Source organism: Corvus hawaiiensis, chromosome Z (assembly GCF_020740725.1).
Source record: "Corvus hawaiiensis isolate bCorHaw1 chromosome Z, bCorHaw1.pri.cur, whole genome shotgun sequence".
NCBI lineage: Eukaryota > Metazoa > Chordata > Aves > Passeriformes > Corvidae > Corvus > Corvus hawaiiensis.
In genome coordinates, this window is record NC_063255.1 from 55790479 (window position 1) to 55817348 (window position 26870).

General features: G+C 37.6%; 1 protein-coding gene across 5 annotated transcripts in view; it reads left to right on the forward strand.

Annotated features, from left to right (window-relative positions):
* The window catches only part of KIAA0825 (KIAA0825 ortholog), a 242690-nt gene that overhangs the window by 23900 nt on the left and 191920 nt on the right, over nucleotides 1–26870 (forward strand). For 4 of the 5 annotated variants that reach the window (XM_048292974.1, XM_048292976.1, XM_048292978.1 and 1 more), the window contains exons 2-3: nucleotides 17011–17150; nucleotides 25023–25191. In XM_048292974.1, the coding sequence (XP_048148931.1) occupies nucleotides 17020–17150; nucleotides 25023–25191 (300 nt within the window). In that variant the 5' untranslated portion in view covers nucleotides 17011–17019. Of the gene's footprint in view, nucleotides 1–15729; nucleotides 15828–17010; nucleotides 17151–25022; nucleotides 25192–26870 lie in introns of all 5 variants that reach the window. The other variant, XM_048292975.1, reaches the window with a different exon arrangement.

Here is a 26870-nt window from a genome sequence, read left to right on the forward strand (position 1 = left end):
TGCGAGATTCTTGTTTCTGTCAGTAGACCATTCTAAGTGCAATAGCTGATATTTTCAAAGAGATTTGTCAGGAAATGCCTTTCAGGGTTGTTTTAAACCACTGTCCTGGATGTACTTAGGTCTCCCCAATGCCACTCGTCATTCATGTTGTGGTTCGAGTACAGAGCTTGCAGCTCAGGTTACTTAAACATTTGAGTAAGTTGAAGAACCACAAATAGCCTTGTTTGCCTTGGTACAAGGAGGAGACCAGTCAACCACATGCTCCTGGATGTGGCAGACATTATTCATCAGTACTTAAAATTGCATCAAACACACTTGTGTAGTATTGTTTTGGGTTTGCATGGCTTGGTTTTGGAAGCGGGTGGGAGCTACAGGGGTGGCTTCTGTGAGAAGCTGCTAGAAGCTTCCTCATTGTCTGGCAGAGCCAGTCCTTGGTGGCTTCAAAGATGAATGTGCAAAGGCTGGGCCAATTAGAAATGGTGGTAAGGCCTCCATGATAACATATTTAAGAAGAAAGAAAAGCAAAAATTGTTATTGCAGCTAGAGAAGAGTGCAGTGAGAACATGTGAGAGGAACAACTCTGCAGACACCAAGATCAGTGGAGAAGGAGGGGGAGAAGTGCTCCAGGCATTGGAGCTGAGATTTGTCTGCAGGCCATGGTGCAGACCATGGTGAAGCAGCTGTGCCCCTGCAGCCCATAGAGGTCCATAGGGATGCACCCACATAGGAGGTCCACCCACAGCCCATGGAGGAGCCGCATACTGGAGTGGGTGGATGCCTTAGAGGAAGCTGTGACCCCATGGGAGATCCGTGGAGAGAGGGGCCCTGCTCCCAGGCTGGAGCAGCCTGTTCTTGAAGGACTCCACCCTGTGAAAGAGTGATCCATGCTGCAGCATGTTTGGGGAGGACAGCTACCTGTGGGATGGACTCTCGTTGTAGCAGTTCACAGGGAGCTGTTGCTTATGAGATGGACTCACATCATAAAAGTTCATGGAGCACTGTCTCCTGTGGGAGGGACCCCATGGTGCTGCAGGGGAGTGACTCCTCTCCCTGAGCAGTGGAAGAAATAACAGGTGGTGAACTGACCATAACCCCCATTCCCTGTCTCCTTGCACTGCAGGGATAGGAGGTAGAGCTGGAAGGAGGGAAGGGTGGTAGGAAGGTATTTTTAAGGGTTTATTTTACTTCTCATTATCCTGCTCCAATTTGGTGAATAATAAACTTAATTCGTATCTCTAATTAGCGCCTGTTTTGCCCATGATGGTATTTGATGAGGGATCTCTCCCAGTCTTTATCTCATCCCATGAACCCTTTTGTTAGATTTTCTCTCCGCTGTCCAGCTGCAGAGGGGAGGAAGTGAGTGGCTTTGGTAGGTGCCTGGCTTCCAACCATCATCAACCCATGACAAGTATAAGTGGTCCCAAAGTGTCCCAGAGTCTCCTTCCATTTGCCTTTTCTGATTTAGCCTGTCACAGGTATTTCCTATTTAAAAAATTTCACATGTGATTCATCTGCCAAATGGTAAGTATGTTGTGTGCAATTCAGATGTCCCAGGACAATCCATTTATTTCCTGCAGTTGGACAAAAAGGAGCCTTTTAGAGATATGTCCTCATTTTCGGTAACATGTTTTCCAAATCATTATGTAGATGGCTGCAGATCCTAACTAGTAGGTGCCATAAGTCACATTGTGCTCCATTCTCATTGACACTTTCATCCAGCGTACTCTTTTGTAAAAAAGTCTTCGGAGACTGACTTTCTTTCCCTGCTTTCCAAGACCTCCAGATAGCACAAATCAGAGTAAGGATTGTCTACACAGAAAGTACTGGCTGTTATCATTGAACGCTGAAATCAAGACACAGTTGTGTATCCTATTGTGATTGGTCCAGGAGGACTGATATTAGCTGTTCATCTTCATGGACTATGAACCTCATCTTGCCTCTGGCATTTAAGGATCAATGGTGATCACTTTCCATGTTTTCCAGCATCACAGTAAAATCACATCTTTAATTAGGAATACCTAGTGTTTTAAGACTTTGTCTCTTATATTGGGTTACAAAATTTGGCTAAATTCAGCAGAGATAATTGCAGGGATTTTCTTTTTCCTTTATGCAACTATTTAACTGAGACTTTTTACAATTAAATTATCTCTGAGTTTTTTACCCCTTTGTAAAACTTGTTTGAATTGGGAAGAGGGTGTGCCTGAGACAATTTGGAGAAAAACAAATATCCAGGCAATGGTTGCAATAAGCCTCACTTTCTTTGGAAAACTGACTGAAAAGCAGGAACATGAAAGAAATCAAGTAGAAGAATGGAAGTTGAGAAGGCAATTAATTAAATAGAAAGAGTTTGGTATAAAAAAAGAGTAGGAAACTTTTAAAATTTAACCTACATTTCACAAATTTTGCTGTAAAGAAGAGGCTGTAGACACTGAGGAGAAAGGTGTTTTTGTAGGTGGTATATCACTTATGGTGAAAAACTTTTTTTCTGAAAGGAAGTGATACAGATGCCTTTAAAATTATTTAGTTAGTTTTGCTATCCTCTTACAGTTTCTATGTAATCAGATATTCATAACCAAAATACCTTGTCTTTTCTGGGCTTCATCATTAATTTGCTGGGTGCACTTTGAGTGAGAGCAGTAAAGGTTTCTTATGAGTTCAGTCCTTAAGATAAGCCTGATTTGATCTGTTGGCTGCTTTGAAGGTTTGGGTGAGAGGCTGATGAGGAAACTACTCCTGGATGTAACATTTTAGATTGTGTTTAGTATATATATACTCCACTGTACTTATGTCCTGGTTACAGACAGAACAGGGGTAATTTTTGCAGTCGCCAAGTGGTTATTCTCTACCACCTCACGTCATTGCCATAGGCAGGGGAAGGGAGTCTTTTCCAGTTGAGGGTAGTGTGGAGGTGGTTCGTGTATAGCAGATTGCTATGTGATGAGCTTTTTTGCATGTGAATAATTTCTTGTACACCCCATTATTAATATTGTTGCTGTTATTGTTAGTTTCTTATTTAATTGCTGCTTCCAGTATATTGTTCTTATCTTGACCCATAATCTTTAACTTTTGTGCCTCCAATTCTCCTCCCCATCTCATGGCAGGGGGAGGGCTGAATGAGTGAATGGTGCTTGGTTTGAAGTGAGTCAGTGGGAGCACTAAATTAGGGAACACCATTCCTAAACCACAACAACCTTATTTGGTGCCCAGCATAGGATTAAAGGGTTCAGATAACAATAGATTTGACCAGAGTGGGTTTGAAACAAATTTGGTCTAAGCATTTGTTTTATTAGGTATAGAACCACTGCTCACAACATGATCTGTTCATGGGGGTGTTGTACCTAACCCTGTATATACTTCGTGTGTGCACTGTGTGTCCACTGCAGTGCCCTTTTTCAGAGCAGAGAAAGGGATCAGGATGGCTATTGTGCTATAGTGTGTGATATCAGTTCATGACATGGTAACATCAAGGGCAAGGAAGGTCATTTGGGATGTGTGTTCAGTGTTGCTCTCCTACCCTGGCCTTGGGTGCGACCTCTGGAAATTCTTTAGTTATTATACCTAGCCTGTGAGGGGAACAGGGAAGGATGATTTTCCCCACCTTTTCACCCCCTTTTGTTTCTTCACACCTGGTACAACAGCTTTGGAGAATTTTGAATTCCCTTTGGATGTTAAGGAAAGCGCATTTGTGCTGCTAGGTCTGCCAGGTCTCCTCAGTGTGGTCTACATGATGTTTAGAGTCAAGAAAGAGATTTTTAAGAAGGTCCTCTGCACTGAGGGTGTATAGTTATGAGTGGCGTGGAATGTGGGAGAAAATGGGCCAACATTTGGAGGTTTGTTCTGCTCCAATGATTTTGAAGTTCACTTCTGAACAACTGCAGGACCCTGATGAAGTGGCAGAATATTTGAAAGAAAAATGCTCTAGCAGTCCCAGACAGGCAAGAAGTTATGCACCATGCTGGCTTTGGCTCCTATTTATTGGCTGCTGCTTGATACTAGACACCTCAGGGGTAGTAAGAGGAAATCAGACCAGCAGCCACTGTGGCCACTCAAACTGCAGCTGAACTGCAGGAACAGCCCATGCCGATAGAACAGGAGGAAGAAGCAGGGCCAGAGATAGTCACTGATCCCTATCCCCGGGTGAGCTGCAAGGTGTGAAGAAGATTTCGGCTGCCAGCTGGGTGAGCCCCTGCTGACCTGGCTGCTCCAATGCTGCAGCAGCTGGGATACTTGTCCCAGGATGTGGGCATTGACAAGGGGTTTGGGAAGAGGACAGAAACTCTCAGCCACTGAGTTGACTCCTGTCAAGTGTGAGGGAAAGGTGCTCTCTCAAGGATGATCTAATAGTGCACCCAGGGAGGTGGGACACCATGGAGAAAGGTGTCCAGTACCTGAGAGAATTAGCTGTGCTGGAGGTAATCTATAGGGATTCAAATAACGAGCAGTCCCCTGTAGATCCAGATGAGGTCCAGTGTACACAATCCATGTGGCAGAAGTTTGTATGGAGCTCATCATCATCGTACACCAACTCACTGGCATTGACGTCCATGAAAGGAGGTGTTCCAGTTTGGCCAAATTTAGAAATATATCCTCTGAGAGAAGGCAGGTTACAACCACCCCTCCCCCCACCAGGTTCAGGAAAAATAAATTTTCCTCAAAGGAAAGTGAAAGAGATAAAAACTATTCATTTTACAAACACACGGGAAAAGGATGATAATGCTAAATAATAAAATCTCTTGCTGTGGAGAAAAAACCTGGGAAAGTGTTAGAGTCCTCCCTTTGGTCTCCTTGGAGCTGGGGCTTGGCCCAGGGCCAGGCCCTCTGTGCTCGGTTGAAAGTCCTCCTGATGTGCTCTGATATTGAAGCAATCCAGCAGAAAAGGGAGAAAATCTGAAATTCCAGGGAAGGAAAAAAATTTCAACTCTCAGTCTTTCTCCGGAGAAAAGAAGCTGAAAAACTGGCCAAAAGCTGACTGGAAAAAAAACCCGCAAGCCGGGTGCTTCCTCGCTTTCCTGCCACACCTGAAAAGAAGTCGCTATGTCTGTGTGACCTTGAACAAGCTGCAAACTGCTTTGAAAAAGTTTTGCTCAGTTTTTTCCTTCCCTCTCTCAGGCTCAGTTTAAAGGCATAGAAAGGCACAAAATTAATTTCTGGGCATAGGGCAGCGATATGGGATACACATCATAAAGTCAGGAGGAAATCGAACAGTGCTTCAGGTGACTCCCTGGCTCCAGCAATATGATTATCTTTTTTCCTCCCTGCTGACCTGTACCTTAGCTATGGAAAGATTGTCCAAGACTGTGGACAGACTCAAAAGTCTTCAGCAGATTAGAGAGGAAATGTCCCGTGCACCTCCAGTATGGATGAGAGTCTCTGCTATTGGGAGCAAGCAGCCCCCTGCTCAAGAGAGAGGGTACAAACCACAAGGTAACCTGTGGTTTTTGCTGTGTGACCACAGAGAGTACATGAGGAAGTGGGATGGAAACCCCACCTCTGCCCTAGCAGCACAAGTATGTGAGTTGAGAGGAAGAACAACCACCTCAGGAAATTCTTCACGGGTAAATGCCACTCCAGTTTCAAGTGAGCAAGCCCTCAGACAGAACAGAAGGGCTGATGTTACTTCCAATCCTCTTGAAAGGATCTTCAGTTCCTGTTTACAAGAACTAGCAATGAGTAGTATGACCAGAATTAGAGAGGCCCTGTCCTCAGACAGGTGGAGGAAAAGGACAGTTGAATCTACTGGACTGTATGGATCCAGTGGCCTGGCATGTCAGACCCACAAGAACCTAAGTCTTTAGCTGACACAGGTGCACAATGTGCCCTGATGTCATCAAGATACATAGGGGCAGAATCCGTCTCTATTTCTGGAATGACAGGGGGATCCCAACAGCTGACTGTACTGGAAGCTGAAGTAACCCTGACTGGGAATGAATGGCAAAAACACCCCATTATGACTGGCACAGAGGCCCTGTTCATCCTGGGCATAGATTACCTGAGGAGAGGGTATTTCAAAGACACAAAAGGGCATCATTGTGTGGATACTAAAAAGCTAGGAGCAGAGGAATTTTCCAGCTGCTGCAGCCTGTGAGGTTTTTCTTTCTCATGCAAGCTAGCTGAGAAACGGTTTGAGATTTTTGTAAACCAAGACTTTATCTCACAGCTGCAAACTTGTTGTCCAACTATTGTTATGGTATACTGGAAAAAATATTTTGAATGAGCATTGTTGAACCTCCACCTATCATTCTAGAGGGTGGTTGGTCAAGCGACCAATGGGGTCATGCCACCCTTGCGATTATATAATATAATATATATAAGCTGATTTATATAATTAAATATAGCCATTTTGGCCACTAATCCTGAAACTGGACTTGTGTGATTTTTTGCCGTTCTTGGTACAACAGTGACATCATTGGACTTTTGGGATAGCTTCTTGTATTGGGTTTGCATGACCTGCTTTTGGAAGCAGGGGCTATAGGGGTGGCTTCTGTGAGAAGCTGCTAGAAGCTTCCTCAGTGTCTGGCAGAGCTGATCCCTGGCAGATCCAAATATGAATGTGCTGCTGGCCAAGGCTGGGCCAATTAGAAATGGTGGTAATGCCTCAGTGATAACATATTTAAGAAGAAGAACAAGAAGAAGAAAAGAAAGAAAAGTATTGCACAGTTGTAATTGCAGGTAAGAGTGGAGTGAGAATGTGTGAGAGGAACAACTCTAGAGACACCAGGGTTAGTGGAGAAGGAGAGGGAGGAGGTGCTCCAGGTGCCCTAGCTGAGCAGCTCATGAGATGGAGCCTGTGGTGAAGACCATGGTGAAGCAGCTGTGCCCCTGCAGCCCTTGGAGGTCCATGGGGGTGCAGGGATCCACCTTCAGCCCATGGAGAAGACCCATGCCAGAGCAGGTGGATTTTCAAAAGAGGCTGTTATCCTGTGGGGGCCCTGTGCTGGAGCAGGGTATCTGACAGGGATCTGCAGACCTGTGAAGGGAGGAGCCCACACTGGAGCAGGTTTCATGGTAGGACTGTGACCCCATGGGGGACCCATGCTGGAGCAGCCTGTCCTTGAAGGACTGAGCCCTGTGCAAGAGTGACCCACACTGCAGCAGTTCAGGGAGGACTGCTGCCCATGGGATGGACTCACCTCTGAGAAATTTGTGGAGAACTGTCTCCTGTGGGAGATGTGGAAATAGCAGAAGGACTCCTCTCCCTAAGCAGCAGAAGAAACAATGTGTAATGAACGGACTATAACCCCCATTCATTGTCTCCCCATGAGCCACTAGGGGGTAGAGCTGGGACAGAGGGAGGGGTGGGGGAAAGGTGTTCTTTAAGATCTTACTTTACTTCTCAGTAGCCTGCTCTGATTTTGTTAGTAATAAATTCAATTAATATCTCTAATTTGAGCCTGTTTTACCCATGATGGTGTTTAGTGAATGATCTCTCCTGGTCCTTATCTCAACCCATGAATCCTTTGTTCCATTTTCTCTCCCCTGTCCAGCGGCAGAGGGGAGTAATAGAGAGGCTCTGGTGGGTGCCTAGCATTCAGCCAGTGCCAGCCAATCACACTGCTGTAGAGACAGAGGACATTAAATAGCTGAATACCTTGCCTGGTTTCTCAGAGGACTCTTCTGCTGTGGGACTGCTGAGGGTCGAAGAATAACAGCTAATGATCACTACCACGGCAGTGCATTGTTGGCAATACCACATTAATCAGGACTCTGTGACCCACATCCATGAGATGATTCACGAACTGCAGCACCAGGGAGTGGTCAGCAAGACTCACTCACCCTTTAACAGCCCTATATGGCCAGTGTATAAGTCCAGTGGAGAGTAGAGACTGACAGAATTACTGTGGTCCAAAGGAAGTCACACCACCACTGAGCACTCCTGTGCTGGACATGCTGGAACTTCAGTATGAACTGGAGTCCAGTGGTGCCACCATTAATATTGCTTAATGTGTTTTTCTCAGTTCCTTTAGAAGCAGAGTGTCAGCCACAGTTTGCTTTCACCTGGAGGGTGTCCAGTACACCTGGAACTGACTGCCCCATGGCTGGAAACGCATCCCCAGTATTTGGCTTGGACTGATCCAGACTGCACTGGAATAGAGTGTAGATAATTGCTGAATGAGAGAAACTGCCAGCACTCGGCCTCTACGCTGACTTGTGGATGGTAGCAAATGTCCTGTGGGGATGGCTAAACCGATGGGAAAAGACCAACTGGCAGCACAGAAGTAAACCCATCTGGGCTGCTGAATTGTGCAAGACATTACTGCCCAGGTAGAGAAGTTCGCTGTAAAAGCACACACACACCCAGGAGTCAGGCTACTGAAGAACATCACAACAATGGACAGGTGGATTAGGCTGCCAAGATTAAAGTGTCTCAGGTGGTCCTGGACAAGCAACATAAGAGTGAATTATTTCTAAGCAGCGGTCCCAGGACATATCAGGTTGTCAGGGAAGAGATGCAACATAAAGATGGCCTTGTGATTGAGGGGTAGACTTATCCACGGACACTATTTTCCAAGTTATTTTTAAGTGAAATGTGCACTGCATTTAAACAAGCAAGTGGGTAATGCCTCTGTGGTGTGCTGGATGATGGTCGGAATATAAATATGGGGAGGTTTGGCAGGTAAATTACATCACACTCCTGCAAACCAGCCAAGGCAGGCCCTACATGCTGACGGTGGTGTAAAGAACCACTGGATGGCTGGAGATGCACCCTGTGGCTCACACCACTGCCTGGAACACCATCTTGGGCCTTGAAAAGCAAGTCCTGTGGTGACATGGCACCCCAGAAGGAACTGAGTTGTACAATGGGACTCATTTTAAAAATAGCCTCAGAGACCCCTGGGCCAGAGAGCACAGTATTGAGTGGGTATCATATTCCCTGTCATGCACCAGCCTCTGGGAAAACTGAGTGATACAATGGACTGTTAAAAGCACATTGATATCAGTGGGTGGCTGGACCTTCAACATTATGGTCTGCGCTTAGCAAAGGCCACCTCATTAGTTAGCACTAGAGGGGAGCTTGATGAATTGACCTGGCCCTACCCAATCAAATCTTCACATACCAAAGAGGGGGATAAAGTTCCTGTGGTGTGTATTAGGAATGTATTAGGGTGACAGTCCTAGATTAGTCCTGCCTCAGGCAAAGGCAAACCCATCCGAGGGATTAGTTTTGCTCAGTACCTGGGTGCACTTGTTGCATAATGCAGTTGGATGGGGAAACATGATGTGTACCTCAGGGGGATTTGATTTTTGAGTGGGAATAGTCTGTACTGTCAGACTGTGTATGTAATGTTGGTTGCTGAATGACCCTGCCACTGCGTGCCATAACTACCATGGCCAGTGAGCATGGACTGCTCCAGATACACCAGTCATGAGCTCATGATGCACCTTGCAACCACCTGACAGCACAGCAGCCCTCCTGCCCTGGAAGATATCTAGGACAGATAGAACTCAATGTGTATTCTAATACACATATAGTACATATACACAAGCATGTGTAGGATTATGGGCATAAATTATATGGTACACAGTAAGGGGTGGATAATGTCCCGGTTCTTTCCAGGACAGAGTTATTTTTAGCAGTAGCCTGAATGGGTCGTGGCTAGCACCTGGAGGTTATTTCCTACTACCTCACATCATCACGGGGGCAAGGGGAGGGCATTTGTTCTGGTTGTGGGGAATGCGGCAGCCGTTTGTGCAGGGCAGGTTTCTGTGTGGTGGGTTTTGTGCGTGTGAATTATCACCTTTCTTTTTCACTTTTTGTGTATTTTGTGTAATATTGTTCCTGTTACATTTCTGATCTCATTGCTGTTTCCAGTAAACTGTCCTTTTTCTCAACCTGTAATCTTTACCTTTTACAATTCTTCTCTCCCTCCTATCTCAGGGAGTGGGGGAGGGGGAAGGGGGAGTTAGTGAATCAGTGCACAGTTTGGAGTGTTTTCAGTAGTGATTCCTAAATCACAACAACATGGTAAAAATTGTTAGACTGTAATTATTTTATTTACAAGGTGTCTTTTTCTCAAGGAGAAAGAAACAGATGCTTAACAGTGCTTTTAAAGGTGAAAAACATAGGTGAATAAGAATATGAGACATATGAATAAGGATATGTTGTGCTGTAGAATCTGAGTGACGCATTGTGCATTAGGCAGTATTGCATGAAGTTTACAAGCTTTACAAGCTGAGAAATAGGCAGCAAAAAAAGTAAATATTTCATTTAAAAAAAGATGAAAAAGAAAAAAAATTCATCACTAGTAAAATGTTTCCCCAAATCCATTACATTTATACTACAAAACAAGCTTTTAAGACTGTGGCTATAAACTTAGGCCAACTTAAGACACATCTCAGTGAAGAGCTTCTGTATTTCGTTTTTTTTTTAAATGGACGTCTTTCATGCTCTCAGCTTTAAATTGAGTAGTAATGAAAGAAAACAGAGTGTGTGGGAATGAAGGGACTGAAATGCAGTTTACCTTTTAAAAGCTGTGGTCACGGACTTTTTTTGTAATTCTTTTTAAATATAATAGTTTCATTGGATGGCTATTTCCTGTTAAAATTCCAACAACTCTGTGTCTGATCTACTGAATGACAAGACCTTAAAGGTCTTGAAATTTCTGTCTTTTAAATACCATTGTCCTTACAGTGTATTGTGTTACGATGGAGGATTTTTCCAATAAACAAGAAAAGAAAAGGCTTTTATGGTCTAGTATAGAAGTAGCTAGTAGGTATTTGTAAGGTTTTTAGTTGAAAGTAGTAACTTTTGGTTCTTTACCAGTGTGTTAAAAGTCAAGTTCTTTGAGAACAAACCTTATAAATTTGTGCAGTTTTAGATAATATTAATGATGAGCAAGATAGGAATGCTGTAGCAGATGCTTTTCAGACCATAGTTCTGTGAGGGATTTGGGGGAGATTTTATAAAGTATTACCTCTTCTTTCTGAGTTTGTAAGTGCCAGAAAATGAGAAAACTCAAATATTATCCCTAAACAGCATTTCTTATTGCCACAATTAGAAAGACAATTCTGCAGATTGGTCTCAGATATTTTCTTATACCTCTACGCAAAATCTACTCAATATGTATGACCCTCATCTGGAGGAGTAGAAAATAAGTTAGGTGCTATAGTCTATTTTGAAATTATTCTGTTTATTGTACACTTTCTTGGCTAAGAAGATTATAAGAAAATATAGAGTAGGTATTTCTAATTAGGCCTCTAAGAATCTCTTTTCTGTGCATTAATGATTATTGTTTTAATTGAAAAGTATTTTTAAAACATCCATCATTCATAAAGTATAATAATTTGACAATGAGATTGATCAATGTGGTCTTAATTGGTGACAATGCGAGAGTAATTTTTTCCTGTGTTTGTATGTGGCAATGGCAGACAAGCTGATTTGTAAATTTTTTTTTGGTAAGGCCTTAAACCATATCTAAAGAAGACAGTATTGCACCAGGCTTATCCTTGTTTTTAAAAAAAACCAACCTTATTAAATATAATAAAAGTGCACAAGAAAAAAAAAAGGCTGAGAAGAAACATCTTGAATTTTGAAAACCAGAAAAGAAAAAACAAGTTGCATTTGTATACATACACACTTATGTGTTGTCACACTTACAGTTTTAGTAACTGTGTAGACTAATAAGGAGGTGGGGAAAGGCACTGGATTTAGAGGTGGGATTCTTAATGCTTGTGGACTTCTTGTGTAAGAGTGGCTTGTTTATAAATGTTGAACCTTGGATTATGCACTGTGGGATTCCAGCAGCAGGATAACCAGCTGAGAGCTGAAGATGATATAGGACTGTTTCTCTTAAGAGCTACTCAGAAAATGGCCATTTCTTCTTTACTGAAAGGTTATGAAATCACATTATCCTTTATTCGTTTCTTCTGACATAACTACTCAGGAGTTTCCTTGCAACTCCAGATGGCATGTTCCTCTTTTGAAGTCATTGCCTTTGACCAATAGTGTTTGATTAAGTTAACGTAAATGAGAATTCTTTCCTTGTCTTTCAACATTTTTTACCAGTCCCAAGTAGCAGCAAATCTAAAAAAAGTAGTGCTGATTCCTTTCTGTTCTCAGCATTTCACTTTCTGTGGCTCAAAGAACTGGGGAGAGACAATAGGGAGAACTCATGGATTTTAGTTATAAATTCTGGCATGTACATATGCCTCCAGTACAGGCCTAAACTACATTATTTGAAAGAAACTACTATTACCGCTGGCCTGGGCCCTAGGGTATATCACCGTGTCCCGCAGCCATAGGGAGGAGGAGGAGAGAAGATCCAGCAGGCAGGAATTGTGAAGCAAGATTGATTTATTTAATTATTTTACAAACTCTCTTATAGACTTTTTTCTTCATAGTCTAATTGGACAAAGGCAGGTGGTTTGGTTGTTTACATACTCTGCTACCTCTCCTGTGAGAGAGAAAAGTCTCTCACAGACTTAGAAAATAGCAAGAAAATCCTCGCTAGCAGCATTTTTGTATCTACAAACTACAGATATTAAAAATAGTAGCATATGCTGTTTGTTAGAAATATGCATTTTTTACAGTCCTTTTTGACAGTATTATGATTCAAGGGCTGATATAGCTGCCTTAGATCATAGCACTGCATTCTGATATTACAGCTTTAGATGGAAGGCATAGCTTTCTGTTTCATCCACAGTGAGTACTCTGTTTCTTTAGTTGTATTTTATTCCCATTCTCTTATTTGGTGACTCTTATGATGGCAGAATTTGGAAGAAAACTGTATTCAAGAGGGTTACAAATAAGTATTTAATTATAGATACTTAGAATCTCTCTTTAAAAAAATATAAAGGAAAATGTTTTAAGTGTGTGGTGAATAATAATTTATGAATATAAAATTAACATTTAAGTATAAGTTTATGACAACAGCGAATGTGGAAAGTCTGCAGGGGGAACATTGCAAGATGATTTTAGTAAAACTTGTTTCAAAGCTATTTGTGGCATTCAAAATATTTAGTAAATAAAACCATCATGAAGACTGGTGATTCTGTTTTGATGGGGGTTTTTTTGTATGCATTAAATGTTTGGGTTTTTTTACTGGAACAGTATGGTATTCTTTTTGTAAATGTTGTGTCTGCAGCAGCAAAGTGTGGGAAATAGGTGAAAGGCAACTTGGAATTTAAATAGAGATCTTCAATATATATTAGCAGAAACAAAAATGGGTTATGTTCTTCTATGGAGAGAATTTTTAATTTTCCTTTTCTTTTACAAGTCTATTTTAAACAATAAACAAATTTTAAAGGATTTTTACCACAGAAAATTGGGTAAAAAGCTTTTACCATGTCAGAGTAGAGCTCAAGAAATTACAGTTTTTAAATGGATTTCTTGTGTACACTCTATGTGGTTTTCAAAATAATTTAAAATATTCAGACTATTTAAATATACAGAACAGTAGGAATATCACATTGAATAGTAGTATCTCAGGCCACTGCCATCGCTCTTGCTGCCTGCTGTGCAATTGCAGATGACATCTTCTGTGCTGTAAAGTAGCTGAAAACAGTTATGCAACTAAAACTAGATAAAGGAAATCATTGTTAAGGTTTCATTGAGAGCATAAGCTGAGTGATGAAAAATCTTATCAATTCTCTCATCCCTTTTTAGTTTTGCAAGGATGTTAGGGCAATAAAGAGATATGTCCTGTAAGATAAGAAGCAGTAACAGAAAAAAGCTTCAATGACTTGGCTAATTCTCTGTACTTACAGTGCTGCAGCTTGACATATCCCTGTTTTCAAATTATGGATACATTGAGATGTGTGTATTCAACAGATGTGCTCATAAAAAATTCTATTCAAGATTTAGGTAAATGCTGCTTTTACAAACTGTGTGTCTGAAAACAAAGTCTTATTATAGTAAATATAAATATTACAAATTGATCTTAGAAATCCCATGGAATTTCACAAGTATGTTTGTACTGGAAGGGTTTTACAATTATGCTTAAATTAATTGTTTTATCAGAATGAAGCAATACCCAATTGGAAGTAAATATCATTTTTATAGGAGATTTATTGCATTTGATTGACATTGAAAAAGAAAACATGCACACAAAAAATGCTTTTCAATGGTAAACATTATATGAATTTTAAATGCAAGAAGTATCTGTTGTATTAACTTGAGCATTCCATAATATTTTTTAAATAGGCCTAATGATTTTTAGTAAAAATAGTTTCATAATTTGCACTTGTTATTACAATGAGGTTAAATTGCATTGATACCATGGGTTAAAATAAGAGACCTGAAAAATGTTTCTTTTTAAGCTAAACTGTAGATATGTTAAGTTTCTTGAGTAGCTACCAAAAAGATTGACATCTATGTCATTTTAATGTTGATGAACGGTCCTCTAATATGTTTTGAAAAGAACTAGGCCTATTAGGATAGGGACTTACAGAGTTGCACCTGAAGCAGGTTCTCTAAGACCATTTCTTTCAAAATAGTTCATTGTAATAGTAAATTGAAATATGATGGAATGATACTTTTTATGCAGCTTAATAACAAGTTTTAAATTAATCTCCTTTACAGAAAAAAACCTGGGTTATTGGTATCTAAAGTACTTTGACAGAATTTAAAAATTTTCAAAGAGTTTCAAAACAGGGTTCTTCCCCTGTACTATTCCAAATAAAAATTTTAAGAAATGGATTTCTTTCTTAACAAACAAACATTGGGGGTTTTTGCCATCAGAGGAGGGCTGCATCATACTCGTTCTTTGAGTGCATCAACGACTGTCTGCTCTTTGGAGCAACAGGAGAGGAGGGGAAAACCCAAATGGCAGGGGAGGGCCCTTGCTAGCTGATGCCCATCCTGCTGCCCCCAAGGCAGCCAAGGAGGGCAGGCAGCAGGCTGGTAGTGCAATCCTGCTTAGAGTCCAGACCATCAGAGTCTCTTGGCACACTGAAGGCCCTGGCACTGGTTATGCTCAGTAACAGTAAAATTTCTTCTCAGTTGTGCTAATTTATGTCTTCATGTTCTTCTTTTTTCCTTCTGAAACATTTTTGGGTTCAGATTTTCAGAAGAAGAAATTAGTATTAGCCATCTAAAACAGTATTTAAAAACTGAATAATCAAATGTTACTTTTCTTCCATAAACCAAGACTGAAAGGAATAATTGGTTTGTTTTGACAAGTGAACCAAAGAAGTATGACATAGAAGTCTTACAGGAATGCATGCATGAAAACTAGGCTGTCATGTTTACAAGGTGATTTTTTTCATTTGATGAATTTTTCAAACAGTCACTAGTCTGTAAACTATACTGATATTTTTTTCCAAGGAATGCAAGCTTCTTTTGGCTGTCCTTTAAGGAAAAGAGTTAGGATTAAATATAAATACACAGTTTTGATTGTGCAGCTATTTTATGAAAACTCTAACTCATTCCAAACTGTTAGTATGTTTGCAGTATATATATCTATTACACAGTTCATTTTACACCAGTCATTGACTGTTCTACAAGACAGTTGAATAAAATATGTGTTTGAGTTATAGGTATTGAATGGTGTTAAAATCCCATTCTGTGTAAACTCTTTATAAGAGAAAAGGGAATGTGTGACCATGTCTATGGTAAGTAGTAAGAACTGTGTTTTCAGTATTCCTTTTATTTCAGTTCTGTAAAGCGCTGTTTAATGGTTTCCATTTAACTTTTAATTAACTGTCTTTAATTGCAGTAACATCTGTTAAGTTTTATATTAAAAGACTGACATTTCCTTAATGCTTTAAAACATGTATTTGGTTTACATCCAGGCTTTTTCACCAGCAAGTGATTGAGTTTCATCTACATCCCAAAATGTTGGAAGTTTGAATTGTTATTTGCAAAGGGGTATTCTGTAGCTTCTGAGAATGTAAGAAAGCCCTGTATCCATTAAATATTTCATATTGGTGGGCTGTTAATTGAGATGTGCGAGATATTATGCTTTAGAGAACTTCCATGTTTGTTTGAACATCGCTTTGGAAGAGCAAAACCAGAAGTGTGTATTTTTGCTACTTTTAGGTCTACACCTCATATATGACCAAAACCAATTATCTTGACCTTGCATCTTAAATCTTTGATGGTTTTTTTTAAGCATGTGTTTTGTGGACAGTTCACTTAGAAAAATTCAATCTATTTTTCTAATAATGCTTCTAGATAACAACCAACACTGTAGTTCCTTTGTAAAAGAATATTGCTTGCAGGAAATATAATTTATTTATTAATTTATTATATTTTGTTGCCCAAACATTGTATGCATCTGAGTATTTTGTTTGTTCCTCATGTTGTTGCTGCAATATGGATAGTATTAAATATGACATACTAAATAGTAGACATTAAATATACTGGTTATTAAGAAGATTCCAGTTTTTATATAATATTTTTCTTTAATTTTGGTAGTAAGTAATCACTGATGGTAAAACCAATTTCATTATATCTCAAAAAGAGGATGCAGAAAAAAACAGAAAACAGAGAAAAAAACTACTAATCCTTTGCTTCTGATATAAAGACTCAAAGCTAGTGTATTAGTTTGAATAGGCTGGTGGATTTGATCTGTGTTTAGTAAAATGAGTACAAAGCTAGATGAAACTTGATTTAGTCTGGATTTTTATATTTGCATGTATATGCAATGATGTGCTGAATTTCCAGAAAACAGTTACTCCTTGGACAGAAATTTTAAGTACACAGAAAGTAAGTTCATCCTGTAATGTGTTTGTTTTTAGTTTCCATTTATAATAGTGGGAATTTTCTTTCTAAATCTTAAAAGAAAAAAAAAAGCTACTGCTGTGATTAAGGTAAAAGAACTGATTTCTTTAAACTAAAGAAATGCAAGATACTATGAAACTTATCTCAACATTTGTTTTCCTGGTTTCACTCTATAGCAGTCTACACAGAAGCATGCACAAGGTTTACTATTCAAAATTGATTTTGTAATTCCACACATAAATACTTCCCTTATTAATCTAATGTTTCCAAAGATCAAGATGTTGTATACTTTGGTACTTTTAGTCCACATTTTTCCATTATTTAACAATTTTTCTGTATTTGTTTTACAGATTCTAAAAATGGAATGGGGAGGAGAGTATTCTTTTGATTCTTCCAATTTAGACTGTTTGTTAAATGTCCTCCCTGGAGAATTGGAATTTCAACAAATCCTTAGTGATCTTGATGAGAAAATACAGAAGAACTCTTTCAGGTAAAGACTATTTTATTTGTATCCAAAATACTGGTGAAAATCATTGCATTTAGAGAGAAATGTGGCTTAACTTACCTTTCTTTTCTAGTAGTAGGTTAAAATTCTGATAAATATTTCAGCAGTAATTTTATTTTAACCACTCAAGCATTTAACAAATTTTTAATGCCATATAACTATTGTGCTAAAGTCTTTCTCTCTATGGTATTTTTAAACAGTTGTATCATCTTAATCTTAGGTTCTATTGCAGTAGGTGTGATAGTGAAGGGAGAAAATGTGAATTCCCATGACAGTTGTATTTCCTACTACTATGAGATAGAATTTCCTACTAATGAGATAGAATTTTTATTGACTGAAAGAACTACGGAATTTGACAAAAAGCAGAATTTAAACTCAGTATGTTCTTTAGGCACTTCTAATGGAAGTAGAAAAATTAATTAATGTGTATTTTTTTTCTTATATGATCCACTGATATACTATTTCAGTTAAAACTCTTGTGCTGCAATTACACATTTTCTAACTACAATTTGTAATATATTTCTTTGTCCACTTCCTTGTAACATACTGATTTCCAAAAATCAGTGTTATAGAAACAGTGGAGTACTAAAAAAGTTTGTTGTTGATGCAGAGTTTTTGCATGAATACAAAATAATCAGCTCAAGGTTCTATGCCTTTTTTACAGCTTAACTCTTTAGTACGTTTGTAATACTTTCATCAGTGAAAGATGCTCTTAAGCAAATAATTTTTGTCCATTTAGAAAAACAAGTGTGCAGTCAGAGATATAACAAATGGCAGGATTTTATATTAAATTTTGAAAATGCTTACCTTTGGATAACATTGCATCTTATAGAAAGTTGTATGATTTCAAAGAATGTCCTTCATGTCATCTCATTTAAGATTGTATCATTTTAATGCAGCCCACATTTGTGAGACATCTTTGCTCCCAAACAGCTTCTGGAAGGATGGAAATAAACCGTTGCCATATCTCACTGAAAACTGACTTAGACAATTTCTCCATTATTGTCATATTGGTTATGCTGGGCTAAGAGCTTTTTTGGGGGGTTATTTGTATTACTCTTATCTCAAATTTTCATTTCATTTAAAAACTTCTTGTTTACTAAAGTACTTGCAATATTAATAATTCCGTGGTAGCAATGTTAGTGAAGATCTGGTAAATACACTGTTGTGGATCACTGCATAATACAATTTCATGTTAGAGTTTTCCATCTGTTGACACGAGTGAAATGTAGATACTTAGAGATTAGTTGATGTCATAACATAGTTAATTACACAGGTAATTAAATTTCGAGCATCTATGGTCTTGTATATCTGGAAGAAACAGCATCAGTGTTTTTAGCATAACTGTTGTCACCTCTTCAGCTACCAAATAAAAGTGATTTTGTTGTGATTGTGCAGAGACATCCTGACAATTAGGAAGATTATTATCAAAATGGACCTTTAGAATGAATGCTTTACTACTATTTTTTGTTTTAATGTGTAAAAAATGTATGCTGCTTGATGAGAAAACATTTTATTTGACTGTGGGAAAGGAAGCCAGCTGTTCATTCCTTTAAGTGGTACTTTATGTCAACTTAACATTATATGTTACATTTTACATTAACATCATCACAGTGGAAGTATTTCTATGTCTTGAAGGAGGCTGATTGTCACGGTCTTAGCTATCTAGTCTTATAAATTAGAAGGACCTTTCACTATAAGTTTTGTAAGATCCAAATGATATTTTATTAAAGGAGAGCAGGAAACTGGATTAGGATGTGGTACACAGCAATGCAGGTCAGGAAAAGTTTAGTATTTCTGCTGAATTGACACTTAAGTTAGCTTTAACCTTATTTTCACAAGGAAAAACAGGAAGTAGCTCTGTAGGTACCAGGTGCTATTTTGCTCCTGTAATATGTCATTTTCAGAAATTGAGAGAGAGTTTAAAATAAGATGGACAGCAGCTGATGTGACTTTTAAATTAAAAACAGTCCTTTTATTGCTAATATATTAGAGGTAGCATAGAATGAAATAATTTTCAAGTTACCATTGATCTTTATAAGTGGTATGATAAGAGCAGCTCTATGTGATACAGTGATACATTTGAAATACAATCCATTTTTCATCAGATAGATTTATGCTTTTATTAGACCACAGAGAATGAACAAAATAGTATACAGCTTATATATATATTTAAAAATAAAACATTGTGTAAAAAATTATGAGGCGAGAGTGTATAAATCATCCAACTGCTCATTTATTTCCTTCTAACTGAATAAGTTTTATAAAATTGTGTGACATGACAAATCAGATATGGTTTTCATCTGTTGAGTTACCTTCAGTATTTTTGTACTGTACCAACTCTATTTGGTGCTATAACAACAACAAAAAAAGGCCATACATGTGCAATTGTTTTATATGCAAGTTTTAAGGTAGTAAGTGGTTCATTCATTCACTATTATATAACAGAACTCTTATTATGCTTGAATGTTAACTTTATTTTTACAGCAGTTTATAGAAACAGGTGAATATGAACGCTCAAAACTATTGTCATTGCTGGCCAGTTTGGGGTACAGTGATAGTCTCAGGTTATTCTCAAGCGTGAAGTTGTATTCATCAGGATGGCCTTTTGTCTTCATTCTTTCCTTTCACATTTCACTTCTACTGCTTATCAAAACCGAGTATTTGGATTATTTTTCCTAATTGGTGGTTTAAGAATTACTAACATTTAATTTGTGAGCAATCCACAAAACTAAACTTGCAGCTTGTGTTTAATACTTCTAAGCAGGAAATTCAGTACAGAGCTTGAAACCAAGCCTATAGTTCATAGCTTGAAGTGATTGTTAAGCATGAGCTCTCTTCAGCAGTTGATTTTTATTTGTGTATTCAGTTTTTTCTTCAGTGAATGCTGCCTTTTAGTTGTGATAAAGCAACAAGATTTTATGAGACTGTAGGACAGTATGAGGTGTTCTAGGTCTTCATCAACAGAACAATTGCTTAGAATTCAACACAATTATTTATTAATAATTGTATTTCCACATACCCTGGAGATTATAACTTTGTTAGGTCTTTCACAAATGCTTAATTTGACTTCAATCTGATAAACTTCAACCTGACCCAATTAACAGTAGTTTAGTCATAAGGATTTTGAAAAAGGTTTTTTTTGAAGGGTTGCAATAAGATCGATACTAGGAAGTGCTTATAACATTGCATCTTTTCCCATCACCATTTGATATAAATTGTAGTAAATATTTGAGAAGTAACAAGATCTTTACCTTGTGAATCATAGACTATCTGGTAAGTGTCTCAGTAAAGATGTTAGTCTGACGTGGTCCAGCTGTTGATCATAACTTTGCTGATTTGCCAGGAAATGCTTCCCCATATTGCAACTTTACAACAAAGGGATGGAGGAGTTTCAAACAGGATATCAAGTCAACCTATCTCATTCCATTTTGCTGTATCAGAACTGGAGTGTGCAAGGGCTTACGTGTTTTTAAACTGAGATGTGCTACAGGAGTTACCTTTCTGTTTTATTTTGAAGAAAATCTTGGCTTGTTCTGCTCTGGAATTTTCAGGAAGCAGCTATGCCTCACATTCCTGTTTGTCAAGAGATTTATCGAAATCTTGGCACCTCCAACCAAAATCCCAAAAGTGGTTGGGTATTTGGGAGAATTTCAAACTAGGGCTAATTGCAGAGGAAAAAAATTACGATTTTATCAGTTTTACTCAGACCTAATATTTATCACAGCTTTCAAAACGAATTTTACTCTTTTGGGTGAATGTAACTGGCTTGTTGTACAAATGTATTACTTTTGTCTATAAAGATTTTAGAGCAACATTATTTAAATCTTTGTCAGAATAGTAGTTGTCTAGTCACTTTCCTGGGCCAATTGCTAGGAATAAGCAAATAAACTGAGAAAGGAATGTAATTTTTTTCCTGTGCAGACTGTGTTGTCTTTGTGCATAATCACTGAGTTTGGGTTGGTTGTTCCTTATCAGCTTCCTACATGGGCAGCACAGTTGCTCAGAAATTGGCTGTTTTATTGACACACAATTTCTTTATTCAAATATTCAGTGATTATCACTGTGTCAGTACCTTAGGTGGTTAATTAGCTGTCATCTACATCTACAGAAACTGTAATCAGATCTTTGACTGCCCTACAAAGTATCCCATTTCATTTCATACGAGCATATATGAGATGATGGGTTTTGAACATCTCACTGTCATGTTTTGGTCAATGGAGTTGAAAAACTCATGTTTTACTGCCAATCTTCTGAAATAACTTATCAAGTTATCTTGTGACTCAAGCTTACATCTTGTGACTGAAATATCTCAAGCCTTTAAAACAAGATTGGAAATTAAAGGTGGGTGGGCAGTGGTTTGGTTAGAACTGACTGTTCTTAAATGGTTAAGCTGTTGAGTAACTTTCTCTTGCTAAACTGTAGCAAAGTCATCACCATTCTATTTCTTGTGGTTTCAATGATACCGTTGCTTTAGAGTGGATATGTTTTGTAAGTAGCTAAATTAGAGATAGCCAGTGGTTTTCAAAGTCCTTTAACCAGGTGCTGTGTCTTTGGTTTACATCTTAGGGTTCAAGATCAAGAGGAAGTTTAACAATGTCTGTGTGAATTATACTGCTACAAGACTTTCTCCAATTTTTTTTACTACTCACAGCAGGTCCTCTGATACACAGGTTTCTAAATTATATGACTCAGTTTTGTACAAATCTCCTATACCTTTAGTAGTCAAGGTTTTTAATGAGTAATAACAAAGTAGTTTTATAACACTGCTTGTATCTTCAACAGCCGTGAAAACAATGATCTCAATTATTTTTAAAAAGTCTGTTCTGAACAAAAGACATGTAAACTGATTCTAAAGCTGTTTCCATGAATATGAGGATCTTAAGACTAAGGAACATGAGGGTAAAAGATAATTTCAATTTATAGCTTAGCAGTTTAATTTAACCAATGTCATTGTCATTTTATGGCTGCTCCATATGCTAGATGAAATAAATTGAAATGTGCTTGTTAGAAATTGAAAGAAGTTAGAAGATCATGCTTTAACTTACTCATCGTAATCTTAGGCAATGGAAAATGATATGTGGAGTGGGCAACCCTCATTCTGATACTGTACTTTTCAAAATAATGTTGTGTGACATTGTATGATAGTATGATAGTGCTTACACTATCAGTTCCATTATAGTACTTTTTAAACTGTTTGTCCATTGATTAAACCACTTTAAAAGCAGTCTCTCCACATGATTAGGTTATTTGTAAAAACTACCATTAACTTCATAAATAAGAGCACCTAAGAGCTCTTACATTGAGATTGTCTCTCTGCAGTGTGAGTCCTTACCAAATGCTTCTCCAGAAAGGCACTCCAATATGGACACAGATAATATAAGACAACTTTGCTTAGGTTTGTTAAAGAACTGCAAATACACTCGCGTAAAAAGGGAGAAGGTATTTCAGTCAAATCATTTTCACTTGCATAATGGTATGCTAGTAGTACTAGCCACAAAAAATTATGTGCCCACAAAGGCTCAAGGTACTACTTGTGTGGGTGTGGGACTAAAGATCTGTTTATTGAAAAATCAGTCAATTAAAAAAAAAACATACAAGCATATCTAACATATTTCTTTGCTACAGAGAACGGTTATTTTTTCTTCTTTGATCAGTCCTTGCTTAGTAGTTTGGTAAATGGTTTTTTTCTGTTTGTGTCTGAATAGTTCCACAGGTTCCAAAAAAAAAGTTGGGTCATCTGTGGACAAAAAATTAATTGAGGGCTATTAAATTTGCACTTCCATAGTATGTATATAATGTCAGTTGACATAATCTGGATCAATGCCTCAGTACGTTCAAAAAAGGTGCTAATGTACTGCTCTGAACTTAAATACATTTGCACTTAATGAAAAAATATTATTGGGAAAAAAGGAATTTAGCACTTTATATGGCTTTTTAAAAAACCTGTACTTTTAAGAATAAAATTAATTAAATACATTAAGCATATTTTTAACATCAAAATTACGTTTTTCTGAAACTTTAGCAGATTTCCTTTCTAAACCAGGAAATCAAAGTCTCATTCTCCCCACACTGACATGAAATTATAAAGTTTTTAATACCAGCCTAGGTAGTGAGAATAATTTAAATTGTATTTAGCAGAAGTCTTTTACTTAAAATACTTGCATTCTAAACTCAGATAATACACATTACTTTCTTTCTTCTTTTTTTTTTTTTTTTTTTTTTGAGGTAACCAAATTTTTAGATATTTAATTCATGTAATTAATGTAAAGGAATAGGTAACTATAATTAACCATGTTCTTGTATTACTGAGTGTTGACAAAAATCTTAATGAGATGTAGCAGTGGTTTTGAGACCCTGTTTACCTACAATAGTCTGTATTCTGTAAATAGGATGAAAATATGTTTATTCAATAAAAAACAGCTTTAGTCCTAATTAAATATTTATTTTGGGAGGATAAAAGAATTAAATAAAATGAAGAGAGTAATCATGATTTATACTTGTAGGGGAGGTAAGGGGCAGGGGAGTGGCACTGAAATCTGTCCATTTAATTCCCTTATCAGTATTGGGACCAATTACCAAAATGTCTGGTCTTGAGAAGGCTGTAGTTTATTCATATCTTGTAGTTATTAGCTTGCTCACAGATTCATATGTCAAAGATAAGTGTGAAAATTCACTCATAATTGTAGTAGATTGGCACAGATTTAACAACGGTAGCATCTTTTATATTGCACAATGCTGTAATCTATTTGGGTATATTTGACACACATCAGCACACCACAATAAAATCCCTTGATAGTGTCCCAGGAGCCAAGGTGTATGAAGAAGGCATTTCATTTTGTAGTCCTGAGAACAGATTTCAGAAGCTAAAAAGATACTTGCCAATCTTTTGTCAAGTTTAGAATGTGAATGCATGGCTGGGTAATTAAACCTATTTCTACCTAGATCTAAATAGTATTTTTGTAACTGAAACTGTATAAAATATTAATCATCGCTTTGGAAAAAAAAAAGTAATAAAATACTGAAAAGGTGTTTTTGTAGGAAAATATATAGAATTAAATTGTTTTGGATTTTCTTGTTTCATTTTGTTTTGCTTTCAACTAAATGTCCACACAAATAGAAATAAAACAGTTCTAGAGGTTCAGTTTTCTTGTGATCTTTACAACTGAAATCACTGTAATAACCTAATGACACATCTGGTTTCATAAAAAGAGTTATGATTCTAGATGAATGTTAAGGAGTGGATCAGCTCCTTGAAAACAAACTCTTTCAAATACTCTAATGACAAAACAAGAAAGAAAAGGTCTGCTTTCTCGGCACAACTGGCTCTAAAATTCTTTTCAACATTTTCTGTGATGTCAATGGGTCTTTAAGAAGTTATTAATATATCTTATGTTTTATAAAACAACTGCTGATTGCTAAAGAAGCAAAGTGACACATTCACCTTTGAATACAGTAGTTGATTCAGTTTATAGTCTCTGCTTTAGCTGATTAAGCACCAAGGACCAGATATTAGGTTGGATAATGTCCCATTCATTAACTACTTTATTAAAAAGAATAGGGTTGTTTGAAAGTGAAGCTGTACATACTCTTGATGAGGATGGTACAGTCTGGCCTGAAGGAAATTTTTTTTAGCTCTAGCTCAACTGTATTTAAATGTTAATTGTTAATTCTGCAAATTCAGGTCTTATTTTGTGAGGGTAACTTAATCCATTAATAACAAGGATCTTGATTTTAAGTAGTGTTACCTTAATTTTAAGTAGCTTTTCTTTTTTAAATATGGAATATATAAAATGCTTTTGTCTCCAAATAATGAAGAAAAATAATGTGATTTTTCTTTTTTTCTTTTTCTTTTAGCATAGAAAAGTGTCTTAAAGACCTTCAATCAGATGTAAATGAAATATGTACTGATGAAGTACTACAAAGCACAGCTGACTGCATTCAGTGGCTAAATAACTGCAGTTTTAGTTCTTTCAGACCTTCTTCTGCAGACCATGGAGAGCTGCTGGAGTTCCTTAAGACCCTGGTAAAAATTGTTTATTAAAGACTTTAATGTTGGAAAGTCAGTTATAGTATTGGAGGTGGGAGGGTGAGTTCAATTAGTTTTCTCATTTCAGTCTTTGGTGTTGTGAACATAGTTCAGAAATTCATGTTTGCAGCAGGGTTTTATGTTTCCTTTTGATCATGCCTTAAATAGATAAACTTGAGACAAAATTTTTTCACAGATGCTACCATATGTTCAGCACTGCTAGCACTGTTTTATAAAACACATGTTGATAAAAAAAATTTGGAAGTTACTGTCTACACTAAGGCTGTTAATGTTACTGCATGTTTTTCACTTGTATCAGTATGAATGTAACTCATCTAGTATATGTTATTGTCCTTTATGCATTATTTAAGCATAAACTTCCTACCTTCTATGTGACCAGAGGAGTAGGTGGTAGATGCCCCATCCCTGGAAATGATCCAGGCCAAGTTGTAGCCTGATCTAGTTGAAGATGTCCCTGCTCATTGTAGGAGGATTGTACTAAATGAGCTTTAAAGTCCCTTCCAATTCAAATGACTCTATGATTCTATACTTCCCAATTAGAAATGTGGGAACTACAACTTTTGTCCTACCAAGTTATACAACGAGATGCAACAAGAAATCAAATTTCACTTCAATGCAAAGTTCCATCATTTTAGAGGGTATTTTTATCCAAAATTTTTATTAAAAGTTTACATTTGAAGATATATGTGGAAATGGAAGTCTGGAAAATTGAATTGGCAAGGAAAGTGAAGGTTGATACCTCACTAAATTATGGTTTTCAAGTTTATATGTAAAAAAAAAATATATATATATATATATATGTGTGCATTTGATATTAGACATATATATGAGGTTAAAACATATAAACAGTATCCAGTGATTATTCTTTGTCACTTCCATGTCATGCTTTAGCTGTAGACCATGAATAACTTATAGGCCAAGATTAGCTGTCAAGGAAGAGGAAAACTGTAAAGAAGTGAAGTGTTTTCTCTGGCTCGAGCACAAGCTTCATCAAATCACCTCTTCTGTTTTTTTAACTCTTAGAACTCTTGTTGCTCTTTCAGTTACCCTTGATTTCACTGGATATTGACCTGTGTCAAATGAGGAAGTAACTTTTAGAGACACCAGGTCTTTAATGTTCATGTGGTGAAGAGTGATTTTGTTCTCTTGTGACAAAGATGATTAGTATGAATGCTGTTGTTAATCCCACTCAAGGGTGTCAGAGACTGCTACATGTCATACTTAATCTAGATGAAATTAGAGAATCCCAGAAAAAGCTGTCTATGAAGTTCTTTCCTTCAGAAGTCTTCCTTAGTCCACTTAGATCCTTACTGAATTCCCTCAGAAGGTGGCATGGCAATGATGACTTACTTGTGTCCATTCCCTGCTTACTTCCTTCTTCAAGGTCTATTTAAGCCATATGCCTGAACACCAGATGGCGGCATTTGTTTGGAAAACACTAAAATGTCCCCGTCTCAGGAATATCTCATACAAAATGTGCTTTCTAGCTCTCCAGCTTCCCAGGAGTTTACTAACTGCATGACAGTCTTGCTGTGAGCTGTAGTATCCAGTTAAGCCTTGAGAATGGCTCTGTGGCAGGCTGCTAAACAGACAGCAAAGTGAGAAGCCTGAAAATCTCAATTCTGCACAGTTTATCATGAAAACATTATTGGAGC